The sequence below is a fragment of the Lissotriton helveticus genome, chromosome 1_1 (genome assembly GCF_964261635.1).
Source record: "Lissotriton helveticus chromosome 1_1, aLisHel1.1, whole genome shotgun sequence".
Lineage (NCBI taxonomy): Eukaryota > Metazoa > Chordata > Amphibia > Caudata > Salamandridae > Lissotriton > Lissotriton helveticus.
In genome coordinates, this window is record NC_136057.1 from 93260792 (window position 1) to 93275159 (window position 14368).

General features: G+C 45.2%; 1 protein-coding gene across 1 annotated transcript in view; it reads left to right on the top strand.

Moving 5' to 3' along the window:
* Positions 1 to 802: 802 nt before the first annotated feature.
* Positions 803 to 14368, top strand: part of LOC144758940 (uncharacterized) — a 111228-nt gene continuing 97662 nt past the window's right edge. Inside the window, exon 1 of the mRNA XM_078646458.1 lies at positions 803 to 856. Within this exon, the coding sequence (XP_078502584.1) occupies positions 803 to 856 (54 nt within the window). The remainder of the gene's footprint in view (positions 857 to 14368) is intronic.

Consider the following 14368-nt stretch of genomic DNA (forward strand, 5'->3'; position numbering starts at 1 on the left):
GAAAGAGAAGAGTAGAGCGAGAGACATGAGGTGGAAGGGAGAGACGGAAATGATGTAGAAAGATATGTGAGGTAATGAGGAAAAGAATATAGATAAATGTGAGGTAGCTGGATGGAAAGATGAAGAGTGGTAGAGGAAGATGTTAAGGAGAGGTAGAGAAACAGCTAGAGTTTATGGAGAAGGTAATGTAGAGAGGCAGAAGAGGACAGTTTTCCAAGGGGGGAGGTGAAGAGAGAGAGAGGTAATGTATATAAATGGTGAATTAGAGAGAGGTGAAAGCAGCAAGAAGTGGACAATGCACGATAGAGTGTGCAAAGTGAGAAGAGGTAGAGCACAACATTTCAGGTAACGAGAGTGGAGAGGGGTGAAGTGTAGAAAGAGGAATTTGAAAACAGATGAACTAGAGAAAGAGAGGTGATGTTATTATGGACATATCGAGTTTTGGGAACATTAAAGAGGAAGAGACAGTTAGGTAGAGCGATCCGGACAGATAAAGTTTGAGAGAGATAGTTGAGATGGAGGGGGTAAGGTGAAATGGAGAAGGAGGTCCAGAGAATGATGTGTGTTTTAGTGAAAGAGTGAGTGAGACAGAAAGAAAGAGAGAATAGTTAATGGTTGAGGTAGAGCAATTGAGGTAACCAGAAACAAGTAATATATTTAGAGAGGTGAAGCAAAGGGAACAGAGGTAGAGGGTGAGAAAGGGAGATGGAGAGATTAGGCAGTAAACTAATAATGAGTTAAATCTAAAATGTATGTAGTGAGAGAGGGGTTGGTGGGGCAGAGAGAGGTGAGGTAGAGAGAAATGAGCTTCAAAGGAGAAGAGAATGGTGAGGCTCAGAAAGGTATGAATGAGAAGGTGAGAGGGTTTAGGTAAACAGACGTGAGAGAGGATGGAGGTGAGGTAAAGCTACAGATGAGTTTGTGTGAGAAGTGAAATGGAAGGAGGAGAGATACAGGGATGTTATAGAGAAACAAAATAAGTGTGGTACAGAGATAGGGATGAGGTCAGATAGGATGAGGTAGAGAGAGTTGTGTAAGAGAGCAGGGTTAAGAGTGACAGATTTAGATGTAGGTACAGAGACTGAAGAGAGGCAAGGGTGTGAGAGAGCAATATAGAAAGATGGAACAGAGTGAGGTATATTGAATGAGAGGTGAGGTAGATGAATCTGAGGTAAAGACATCAGAGGTAAAAGAGGGTGGAGGTACATAGAGAAGTAGAGATAGGTTAAGCGGGGCAGTGAGGTGAAGTACGGAGAGAGTGATGAAACTCACTTATTTCACTGTAATTGCCACCAGCTGCCGGAGAATGTGAGGGTTAAGACTAGGCAGACCAAGCATGCACAAGAGACTGTGAGGGTTAAGTCTGGGCACAACAAGCATGCACATGAAAATGTGGAGGTTGAGGCTGGGCAGACCACGCATGCACAAGAGAATGTGAGGTTTAAGGCTGGGCATACCAAGCATGCACGAGAGAATGTGAGGGTTAAGGCTGGGCATACCATGCATGCACAAGAGAATGTGAGGGTTGAGGCTGGGCAGACCACACATGCACGAGAGAATGTGAGGGTTGAAGCTGGGCAGACTAAGCATGCATAAGAGAATGTGAGGGTTGAGGCTGGGCAGACCACCCATGCACAAGAGAATGTGAGGTTTAAGGCTGGGCATACCAAGCATGCACGAGAGAAGGTGAGGGTTAAGGCTGGGCATACCAAGCATGCACAAGAGAATGTGAGGGTTGAATCTGGGCAGACTAAGCATGCATAAGAGAATGTGAGGGTTGAGGCTGGGCAGACCACGCATGCACAAGAGAATGTGAGGGTTGAGGCTGGGCAGACCACACATGCACGAGAGAATGTGAGGGTTGAAGCTGGGCAGACTAAGCATGCATAAGAGAATGTGAGGGTTGAGGCTGGGCAGACCACGCATGCACAAGAGAATGTGAGGGTTAAGGATGGGCAGACCATGCATGCAAACTACGGAGCAGATTTATTATTTTTTAGTGCAACTCAGTGCAGCAGTTAGGTTCAGCGCTGTGATGTGCGAGGAGGAGAAAGGAGCGCTGAGCCAGATTTATGAAATACAGCATGCTGCTGCTCACTACCCCTGCACTAGTACACAGTCTAGTGGAGAAGTGTGGCTCAGGGGTTAGAGGCGGCAGACCCAGAAGCTGAGATCGGTCCTGGACCAGGGTTCAATTCCCCGCCTCGGCGGGTCTTGGGCTAAAAAATTCCACGGACTCGATAATTCTCGCCCCGGTGCCTCCTCGACTCACGGGTTCACACTCTGCGACTCTGGGCAATAGCTTGCTTAATCTCCACAACGGCCCCTCGCGGCGGGATGCCTGACTTTCACCTTGTGGATACCCTGCTATCTCACAGGGGAATACCAGGACGGGTTCCCTAAGCAAGCGCCGGGAAACCCACTGCAGGTAGCTGTGCGCTATATAAGCTCAACTACATTTACATTTACCTAGTGCTACACAACACCTTTACACCATAGGGCAGAGGAGTGTGTGCTGTCTTAGCAGAGGATTCGTACTGGAAACACACCATTCCAGTATAAAATCCTATACATAGAGTAATCCTTAAACACTACAGAGTTTGTGTTTGTGCTGTAAAGTGCTACACAGGTTGTGTTTGTGCTGTGAAGAGCAGGGCAGGTTGTGTTTGTGCTGTGGTGTGCTGCTTGCATGCAATGTGTGGAGTGTTTGAAGAAGTTACAGTTTCTCTGTGTTATCACCTGCTTCAATGGCTTTTTGAACATACAATTAACAGATCCTCAGTACTCTCACAATGCGATATTGAACCCTTGTACATTTTTCCATATTTCCGCGCGTCGCTAATATATGAAGTATTGTGTTGTGGTATATAAATAAATAATACCGGATCTATTTTTGACTGGATATAGTAATAACAGATAGCTCAATAAATAAGAGTCAAGATTCGAGGTAGTAGGAGTTTGCAGGTTTTAATACAGCATAAAGGACAGGAACAGGACAACCTGCACAGGACTAGGATGGCAGCGCTGCCGGGGGCAGGATCGGAATCGGCGTAACATTTAATAACAGTGCACAAGTATATATACTAACACAATTGCATTACAGTACATACAATAGGCGGAGCAGTGGGTGTGGTCAATAGCAGTCGCGAAAGATAAGGGTGAAAGTAGGTGTAACAAGAGGCGTGAACATAGACAAGTGATGTAAACATAACAGAATATGTCATAAAATGGGGCGGAAACATGGAGGGGGCTACCTAAGGAGCTGGAACCTCTAACCTAGTGGTGCGCGCAAACTGACAATGACGTGTTACTAGGAGAAGCTGGGGGCTATGACTTCTGCGCTAGGAGCAGAGACTGAAGTCTGGAGAGTCAGGGCGACATGTACCTAAACACTATCTAGTATCTGATGTTTAGAGAACATGTTGATAGAATCCAAAAGTTATCAGGGCAAAGGCTAACAGACACTAAGACTGGTGCATGCATTATTCTACATGTAGTGCGTGTTGAGGAATATTAAATGACCATAAATACAGTATTTCTCTTACATGGAGACGTAAAGGCTAGACGATGACTGAAACTATTGATGCGATTCAGTAGCTTAGGAATGCAGAGAAGGAGAGCTGGACTGATAACTAGAATCATAACATACTCTTGGCAGACTGGCAGGCAGAGCCAGGCCGAGCCGGGCACTGTGAGGCAGGAAGTAAGTGAAGGGTCAGGGATACAGGTGGGGGCTGTATCGCTCCTCAGCGAGGGCTCAGGAGATAGGAGCTGAATCTGGTGTCCGGGCCCTTTTGAGGCCTAGAAACGGGGACTTTACAATGAAATAACGTGCACACTGAGAAAACGTGGCAACGTAACTTTACATAGGCCTAATACTCGTAGCTTTCACGAGAACTGGAAACTGGCATACTAGAGATGGACACAACTGTAATTGCGTCTTTAATCGATCACGGAGAATACATATGCATATTAATCATGCACATACAACATAGGATGGGGAACACGTAGGGACACAGAACATGGCAAAATTTACTTTTCCACATTCCCTCCTTGTCACTACGTTTCCATCAGGAAACATCAATATTCATGATACCATCTATCATCTCATAAAGTATCATTTGCTCGTCTCGAATTGTCTTGGAACGGGATTTAGGACGGGACTTGGGACTAGGAATACAAGAGGTAGCACAAATGCCGCAAATCGCAGGGCCACATTGTATACAGAGGCAGCAACTGAATGTGATGGCTACTGCAATACCTAGAAAGGACAACACTTTCCATCCCCAGGCAGAAATTACACTCCAGAACCAACCGGACCATGTCCAGGTGCCTGGATTTTGGTGTAACAGATGGGCAATTTTATGCAGTCTGGTTATAGCTGAATAAACGGACGGCGCGTTATTAGGAATGAAAATGCAGCAACTAGATCCGATGACTCTACATGCCCCGCCCCTATCGGCCAGTATGACGTCAAGGACGAGACGATTCTGGAGCACGACAATTCTCATAAAAGATTGCTCTTCGGTTAAGTTACCTAGAGCAGAGGTAGTCTCAATCACTACTGCTTCAAGTGTTCTGGTCAATCTACGTATCAATTTACTATTCACGACAGTACCTAAGTAGGGAAAGACACCTTTATTGATATCTATGTATTGTTCTAGAGCAGTTTCAGTATAATCGACAATCGGGAGGTCTCTCTTGTGTCTAGTATGTACTAGGTGGGAGTTCCTATGATAGTCAGGTGGGGCTAGGAAAACTGGTGGCAGTAGGAAGGCAATGTAACAAGTTCCCTCCCAATCGAGGGGCAGACGAACATATGCGGTCTGACCACAAACAAAATAAGAATGACGTGAAGCTTTGAAAATAGATTTCCCACTGTCACTATACTTGACAATAGTAGTACAATCACTATGTCCTACATGTACGGAACCATTATTTCTGACACATAATTCGCCTTTGACTGGTAGTACTGACATAGCAGGTAAGTCCGGAGTAGAATCAGACTGAACATTCAGGACCATAACATCCGAAGAATAATTACCCAAATTATAAACTTCATTTTCTAGATCTAACCCTGTTCTGTGGGGAAGACCTTGCTTGTCTGGAAAACATGTACTGTTCAGGAAGGACATATCAGTTGAGGATGACGTTAACGTGGACCATGCTCCACACGAACCAGTATGTGAAAATGGATAAGGAAAGAGTGGCAGAACTCCCTTCGGTGTCTGGAAAGGGGGGAGTCGACCACACACCCAACAATTAGTGGCATTGCTGGTCTGGTGTGAATAATGTAACATGCGGATAAAGGAATTATTTCGCATAGCAAGACGATAAGATAGTTCATGAGGAGGCAGATCACTAAACGTATGCTCTACTGTAGTATTAGAAGACTTATTTACATGAGAAATTGGAAAACATAAATGCAATGCATAACTCGTGCAGGTAATCATAAGGCTGAGATATAGCAGGAAACATAAAATAATAATGCAACTTTTAGAGTTCTCACTAACTCTCTCTCTATGGGGGTCTATTTTATACATGTCAGAAACCGGTCTAACCGATTCACCTAGGGGAGGACTTAGACAATCAAACTGGCTGACTTATTTTACTAGACCTTAATTTCAACTTATACTCCTGCTGCGGAGTTTTCTCTAACAGGGAGGGCTTTGAATCAGTGTCTTTTGCGGGACAGTCCTTGAGAATAGTACTTTGGCAGTCTTTAAAATCCTCGGAAATGTTCTTGGAAACAGTCTTTAGTCCATAAAACTTCTTTACATGCGACAAATGCACCCAGCCCTTCCTGCCTTCCAGCTTGACGGCAGTACGGGTGGCCAGGAGGACTTGCTTGGGCTCCTTCCAGCGGGGCTCCAGCGGACTTGAACGGTCAAAGTTCCTTACGAGAACCAGACTTCCGGGAACGATTTCATGCGGTGCCACCTCGGTATTGTCTGGAAATGCGGCGGCAACCTGTGAACGACAAGAGTGTAGGGCAGACATCAAGGAAGCTAGGTAATCTGTCAGCATATTACTTGAAACATCTGTAATACTTCGGGGTCTAGGTGTACCCCACATATTCGGGGGGCGGCCAAAAACGACCTCGTACGGGGACAGACCTGATCTGGAATGTGCGACCATGCGCATATAAAACAGAGCGACTGGCAGAGCTACTAGCCAGTCCACACCTTTCTCTTTACAGACTTTAGCAATACGTATTTTCAAGGTTTGATTATGTCTCTCTACGAGACCGGCTGCTTCAGGATGGCGTACACAATGGAACTTCCACTGGTATCCTAACAACAGGGAAACGTGTTTCATCAGTTCAGATGAGAATGGCTGGCCGTTATCAGAATATACGACCCTAGGGAGTCCATAGCGGGGGAAGAATTCACGAACCAACTGCTTGGCAGTGGTCGCGGCTGTGTAATCTGGGACTGGATATGCTTCTGTCCACCTGGACAAAGCGCATACAACTACAAGGACATACTTGAAACCTCGACATCGCTCCATCTGAATATAATCCATCTGGAGGACTTCAAAAGGGTGGTCAGGGGGCTGGAATCCACCTTGTTCCACCGGGACACTTTTACCTGGATTAAACTGGCAACATATCATACAGGTACGGACTTTCTGCTTGGCTGCAGCTCGTAAATGCTTGTTAAACCAAATGTTCTGGATACTGTCTAACATGACTTTTTCTCCTAAGTGTGCTGGACTATGTGCGGTATTGATAATGACTTGAACCATAGAGTCGGGGAGAAACCATGTGGCTTTCCCCTTCGTTACCCATCCCTGATCTGTCTGGACCCCTCCTTGTTCGGACCATTTCTTGATTTCATCGGGAGTAGCATGTAACTGGATATCTATGACATCTTGAGTGGGGTCCTTAACTGTCATACTAGTAGTCGGATCTGGAGTATGTGTCGGTGTCGGATTAACTGACATGTCTGGAGTCTGTGCTGTAAGCTTGGCTGTTCGATCTGCTAGATCATTACCTTGAGAAATAATGTCTGTAACTTTCGTGTGTGCTTTGCATTTCATGATGGCAATGGATGTCGGTAAATGTATGGCATCTAACAGAGCTTGAATAAGGAGACCATGCTGAATCTTGGTTCCATGAGAAGTCATGAAACCTCTCTCCTGCCAGAGCACTCCAAAGTCGTGTACGACTCCAAATGCGTAGCATGAATCTGTGTAAACATTGACTTTCAGGTTCTTGGCGTGTATGCAGGCTTGTGTCAGAGCAACTAGCTCTGCTGCTTGAGCAGACAGGGTGTCAATACGGTGCGTTTCTATAACTTCAGTGTCAGTAGTCACTGCATACGCGGCTACTAGTTCTCCTGTACTTGTTCTCATACATGAACCATCCACATAAAGTGTCAGGTCAGGATCTGGTAATGGAATATCTGTCAGATCTTGTCTGGGCTTAGTCATAGTGTTAACTACCTCCACACAGTCGTGTGTGGCAGGATTTGAATTAACTGACGGTAACAGTGTAGCGGGATTTAGAACGTTGCAGCGTCTGATTTCTATGTGTGGCTGGAACAGTGTCAGTTCATAACCTGTTAAACGTGCAACTGTCAAGTGCTGAGTCTGTGTTCGGTTTAAAAGAACTTCCACGGAATGTGGAACTTGTACTGTCAAGGAGTGTCCTAATACTATGGAATCACTTTGTCTGATAGCTAGTGCTGTGGCTGCAACTGACTTGAGGCACACAGGCAGAGCCTGGGCTACTGGATCTAATGTGCTCGAAAAATAAGCACAAGGCTTGTATTGTCCTGCTTGATCTTGTGTAAGAACAGATAATGCTGTACCATCACGTTCTGTAACAAAAAGTGTAAAAGGCTTACTGTAGTTTGGTGTAGCTAGAACAGGAGCTTGACATAGAGCTTTCTTTAACTCATTGAAACTAAGTGTATGTTCAGATGTCCAAGGGAGGACAGTCGATACGGCTGCCTCCTGTGTCGTTAACTGTATCAGTGGCTTGGCTAGAAATGCATACTGAGGAATCCATTGTCTGCAATAAGAAGTAAGGCCGATAAAAGCACGTACCTCCTTCTGTGTCTTGGGCTGAGGAAGACTCGCTATTAACTGGATACGATCGGGTGTCAACTGCCTACCCCACTTGGACAGTAAGTGGCCCAAGTAGATCACTTGCTGGACACAGAATTGAAGCTTTGAAGGGGATACCTTGTGCCCCATCTCGGCAAGGAAATACAAGACTGTAAGTGATGCTCGCTCGCAAGCACGTTCAGAACGGGCTGTGATCAGTAGATCATCGACATACTGTAGCAGGGCAGTGTCAGTTGGCATGTGAATGTTGTCTAGTTGTCTCTTAAGTGCTTGACTGTAAATGCTAGGACTTTCTGTGAAACCTTGAGGAGCTCGTGTGAATTTATAGCTCCTTCCATTTAAACAGAAACCAAAAAGGTACTGGCTGTCCGGATGAATGGGGACACTGAAAAACGCGTTCTTGAGGTCAATTACGGTAAAGAATATTGCCTCAGAATCAATGGCTGTCAACAGGGATGAAATATCTGGAACAACTGGGTACTGGGGAATAATACATTTATTGAGTTCTCGAAGGTCAATCACTAATCGATATACTGGGGGTGCATTTGGATCAGTACGTTTCATGACTGGAATGATCGGAGAATTACATACATTGGAGTCAGTTTCTACAACTACTCCTTGAGCCATGAGCTCGTCAATTATTTTAGATAAGGCTGCTACAGCCTCAGGTGGTAATCTGTACTGTCTGATTCGTGGTAACACTACACCGTGTTTGAGAGTCACACGATGGGGTGTGATTTGCATGTAACCTACATCAGTTGGACCTTGCGCCCATAGATGCTGCAGGACATTAGACAATCTCGGATCAAAATCTCGTAATACATAGTGACCCTTGAAGTCACGTAAAAACAAACGTATTCCCTCTGGGGAACAGCAAATAACTGCACCTAGTTCTTTCAGTGTCTTAATGCCTAACAGATTTTCCGGACATGATTTTGTAAGTAATAGATCAGTAGTGCGGGACAATGGACCTATTTCTAGAATAACTGGCTTTGAAATCTCGTTCACAATAGGCTTTCCTGAAAATCCAAGGGAAACATTTCTAGAGCCTGAGAGCGGAGCCCCTGGAACCTCGTCGTGACTTATGGTAGTCCTACTTGCCCCTGTATCAATCAGAAACTTTCTGTCTTTTCCTAATATTTGACTATGAATATAGGGACCTTCTTGATCTACAGGAATCTCGATGAGAGGCAAGCCTACCTCCCTCTCTAGGCTGTTTCATGAGTATTGTTGGTACTCTGGATACTCTGTCTGAGCATACTGATACATCTGCTGTGTAACATGCTGTGTTGCAGCGATAGGCTGCGGTGCTGGTACTGTCTGTTGTGCATTCTGTGGCTGAGAAGTCTGTGAAACTTGTTCTTGTCTAGGCGGACGTGGTCTTTCTTTAGTCTTACCAGTGGCTATATTATGTTTCAGAACTGCACACTCGTTTATAAAATGACCTGGCTGTTTACAATAATTGCATGTCCCTTTAACGGGAGCTGCAGGATGACTGACTTGATTCGGACCCCTCTTCTGACTGTCTTGAGGAACAGATTGTGCAACTAGTACTTTCATTTTCGTGTCTTTCATACGTCTTCTCTCGTGTTCTTGCTCTTCTCTTATTCTATTCTGGTGATACTGGAGCATCTGTAACATCTGGGACGGGGTACTAGCTTGCCATGTACTTTCGACTTTCAAAACTCGATTCTTAACTTGTGGACTTGAATTCTCGACTAGTTTAGTAACAAAAAGATGAGGGTATGACTCGCTACTCGTCTTCAATCCACTGTTTATAATGAAACATTTTTCAAATCTAGAATAAAAATCACTAGTGTCTTCATCTTGTTTCTGTTTACAGGCTGAGATTGCATCCCAGTCTTCCTTTTTAGTGGCTAACAATCTGGGCAAAACTTGTATCAACAGTTCTGGTAATTCTTTACATTTCTCTCCAAGACCGGTACCTGGTACTCGTATCTTATCTTCAGCTTCTAGAACTGCCCAATCGATCTTTTTCTCTCCCACCTCCCATTCTTTTTCCTTGAGTTTTTCGTATACCCCTGCGGGCAACAGGACCTTTAGCATTTTAATAATATCTGGATACGTATATTCTCCCATACGGAGCATGTCCTTTAACTCTCGGTGGAACCCTGCTGGATCTTTGTCGTGACAGGGGATTAATTTCTTCATCTCTAAGAGTTCCATCTTTGTAATCGGGGTATAAATAAATACTCGTTGCATTTCACCATCTGCTGTCCTGACTGGGTGTACTTCTCGTAACGGATTCTGTCTATCTATGTAAAACGGTTTACTTTCTGGAGGTGAGACGTGAACAAAATGCGGGTTCAAAAACATACTATATTTATGACGCTGTTCTAGAATGACACTAATTAAATCGGTACCTAAACCTTTCCATCTATACTGGAGTAACTCGTTCAGGACATCATGTAACGGACCTGGATCAGAATGTTGACCCTCATACAATGTGATGAGGTGCTGAATCATATACATACCCACCAGTCGCTGCTCGGCTGGGGGCAGTTTCAGAAACATTTGTGCCACTATTTCGTCTGGAAAGGTGGTAGAATCAGTAACCCATCGGACTGCTGATCGGACTAGTTCTTGTTTATGCATAGTACTTAACTCACTATAACCGATTCGTGATTTCAGAATGTGATCGGTAGCTTGAAACACTTGTTCTAGAGAGCCTTGTTCTGGTGCTGGATGATGAAAGACTTTCTTGTGTTCTAGGCGTAAATGTCGGCCTGGAAATCTAGATTTACCTACATACGCTATTCTGGCGGGATTCTCGTCCTCTACCTCTTCGGTAGGAGAGTCATTCTCTTTCTCACTTACTTGTGCTGTTTTACGTTGTTCGTGTAACCTTATTATTTCCTTACGAATTTTCTTGTACATACTCTCTATACTACTGATGGTTCTGTGCTTACCCTCGGCTATATTATCACTCCACCTGGTCAGGGTTCTCATTTCGGCCGGATCTTTGGTCGGATAATCTTGTTCCCTTATTAAACAATTAATCAGAAATTTTAATATCATGAGCTGGATCTCAGCTTTCCTTTGAGACATGGCTTCGCCAATACTTTCTGGATCATCCCCTGTACGGATGAAACGATATATTCTGTCTAGATCTTCTTTCATATCCGGTAGGGTGTCCAAATACCCGGTCACCCGTCTTACACGTATGGAATATATAACCGTACTATCATCGCCTGTGACTGGATCATAGCGGCATTCAGTAAGAGCTCGTCGGATTTCTGCAACTGACTTATATTTGGGCATACGCTGTAACGCACGTTCATGTAACTCGACTAACGTTACACGTTGGTGTGGCGGCGGGGTACCAGGAGGACCTCCTCCTGCGGCCCCTAAACTGGAATCGTCGACTGATACTCTTCGTGCTGGCAGAGTGACTGATGTGGCGGGAAGTTGTACTACGGGCTGGACCGGGGGTACCGTAGCAGGTACTGCAACAGGTGCCCTGGTGACTGGAGGAGCAGGAATTTCATCATTTACAGGAACTGACGGAACAGGATTTGCATATTCTGGGACTGTGTCGTCCAAATAGGACGAGATAAAAATATCAGCTGCGGTCGGTTTGTGACGTAGCTTGGTCGGAACTAATGGTGGCAGAAAATTACTGGATGCCTCCGGGGTCGCTTTTGGCAAGCCCTCGGCAAGAAGAGGATACATACCCTTAATGAGGGCTTTCCTCTGTCTGTCTGACTGTTCGGTTTTAACTCGTTCACCTATTTCGATTAATTCCCTTTCTTGGGCTCTTTCTATGGATTCTCTACTTAATTCTGACTTTCTGATTTCTTTTTCGGTTCTTTTATGAGATTCTTTGCGCCATAACTCGATGGCATCTTTCTGTGACTGTCTGGCTTTCTTTTTCCATAATGCTTCTTCTACTCGCATGATGCACTCGGCATCCCACGTACCTGATACGGGCCATCTATACTTTTCCTCTAACTCTTTGGTGTACTCCACCCATAAATCTAGATACAATATGGCACTTATGCCATGCTTTTGATACATAAAATGACCTGGACTGTCCCTAGGCGGGACAGGAACTGCTTCTTCTAACAGACCTTTTCTAGTTTTTAACTGACGTAGTTTGGAAAACAAAGGCATGACTGGACTGTAATCTAGACACAATACAATACACAATGAACACGATAATTACACCACTTTCATTCCACGACATTAAAATACATGAATGACATTTTAAAATAACAGTCTTGACAAAATACTACCTGGAATACTGAAAACAGAATACATGAATTTTCTCGAGAACAGAACTGACTAGAACAAAAACTAGATGCACTGATGAAACAGTACGAAACTTACCGGTCTCATAAAGAGACGCGTCAGGACCCGCATCCACCTAAGTGGACACTTCGTGTTGGATCTGTGTACCACCAAACCCACGGACCAGAGTCAATTAGATTGACCCTGTCTAGATACTACCCCAGCAACGGTACTCACCGGGCAGCAAGAACGGAAGGCCTCGGACTGGACTGGACTGGACTGGACTGCTACGACGCCGGACGGACACACTTCGGACTTCTGTTACGGGTGGGCCTCCGGATACCTCGGACCTTGGACTCTCGGCTTGGGCTCTGGTCGGGACTCGCCGCGTTCCTCCACCGCCTCGTCTGGATGCTGGACCGCAACCTCCGTCTCCTCCGTGGGCCTGAGGGATACTTGAAGCAGAAATATCTGCACGTGGCCGGTATGGTTCCGTCACGGCTGCAGAGGATCAGGGGGCTTGCGTGGCTTCACCGGCGCGTGGGGAAAGGGCAAGTCCCTATTCGGGCGCCATTATGTGGTATATAAATAAATAATACCGGATCTATTTTTGACTGGATATAGTAATAACAGATAGCTCAATAAATAAGAGTCAAGATTCGAGGTAGTAGGAGTTTGCAGGTTTTAATACAGCATAAAGGACAGGAACAGGACAACCTGCACAGGACTAGGATGGCAGCGCTGCCGGGGGCAGGATCGGAATCGGCGTAACATTTAATAACAGTGCACAAGTATATATACTAAAACAATTGCATTACAGTACATACAATAGGCGGAGCAGTGGGTGTGGTCAATAGCAGTCGCGAAAGATAAGGGTGAAAGTAGGTGTAACAAGAGGCGTGAACATAGACATGTGATGTAAACGTAACAGAATATGTCATAAAATGGGGCGGAAACATGGAGGGGGCTACCTAAGGAGCTGGAACCTCTAACCTAGTGGTGCGCGCAAACTGACAATGACGTGTTACTAGGAGAAGCTGGGGGCTATGACTTCTGCGCTAGGAGCAGAGACTGAAGTCTGGAGAGTCAGGGCGACATGTACCTAAACACTATCTAGTATCTGATGTTTAGAGAACATGTTGATAGAATCCAAAAGTTATCAGGGCAAAGGCTAACAGACACTAAGACTGGTGCATGCATTATTCTACATGTAGTGCGTGTTGAGGAATATTAAATGACCATAAATACAGTATTTCTCTTACATGGAGACGTAAAGGCTAGACGATGACTGAAACTATTGATGCGATTCAGTAGCTTAGGAATGCAGAGAAGGAGAGCTGGACTGATAACTAGAATCATAACATACTCTTGGCAGACTGGCAGGCAGAGCCAGGCCGAGCCGGGCACTGTGAGGCAGGAAGTAAGTGAAGGGTCAGGGATACAGGTGGGGGCTGTATCGCTCCTCAGCGAGGGCTCAGGAGATAGGAGCTGAATCTGGTGTCCGGGCCCTTTTGAGGCCTAGAAACGGCGACTTTACAATGAAATAACGTGCACACTGAGAAAACGTGGCAACGTAACTTTACATAGGCCTAATACTCGTAGCTTTCACGAGAACTGGAAACTGGCATACTAGAGATGGACACAACTGTAATTGCGTCTTTAATCGATCACGGAGAATACATATGCATATTAATCATGCACATACAACATAGGATGGGGAACACGTAGGGACACAGAACATGGCAACATTTACTTTTCCACAGTGTGTCCATGGCGGTGATAGAAAGGAAGAGTTTATTTCTTACAGAATGCTCCACCCACAGATCTGCTTCCTCCTCAGATAGTGACACCTACCAACTCCCTCCGCAGCATTCCACATTGGGTGTTGCCTCAGAGACCCCTGGATGTCACAGCTCTGTTGAAGAGACTGCAAGAACTTTGTGTGAAGTGTTAGCCGTGATTATTTGAGGTGTTACATGTGACTGTGCAGATCTGTGCCCGCCTTGTGCCCACCCTGTGTGTAGGTCTCTTAGAGTAGGTGATG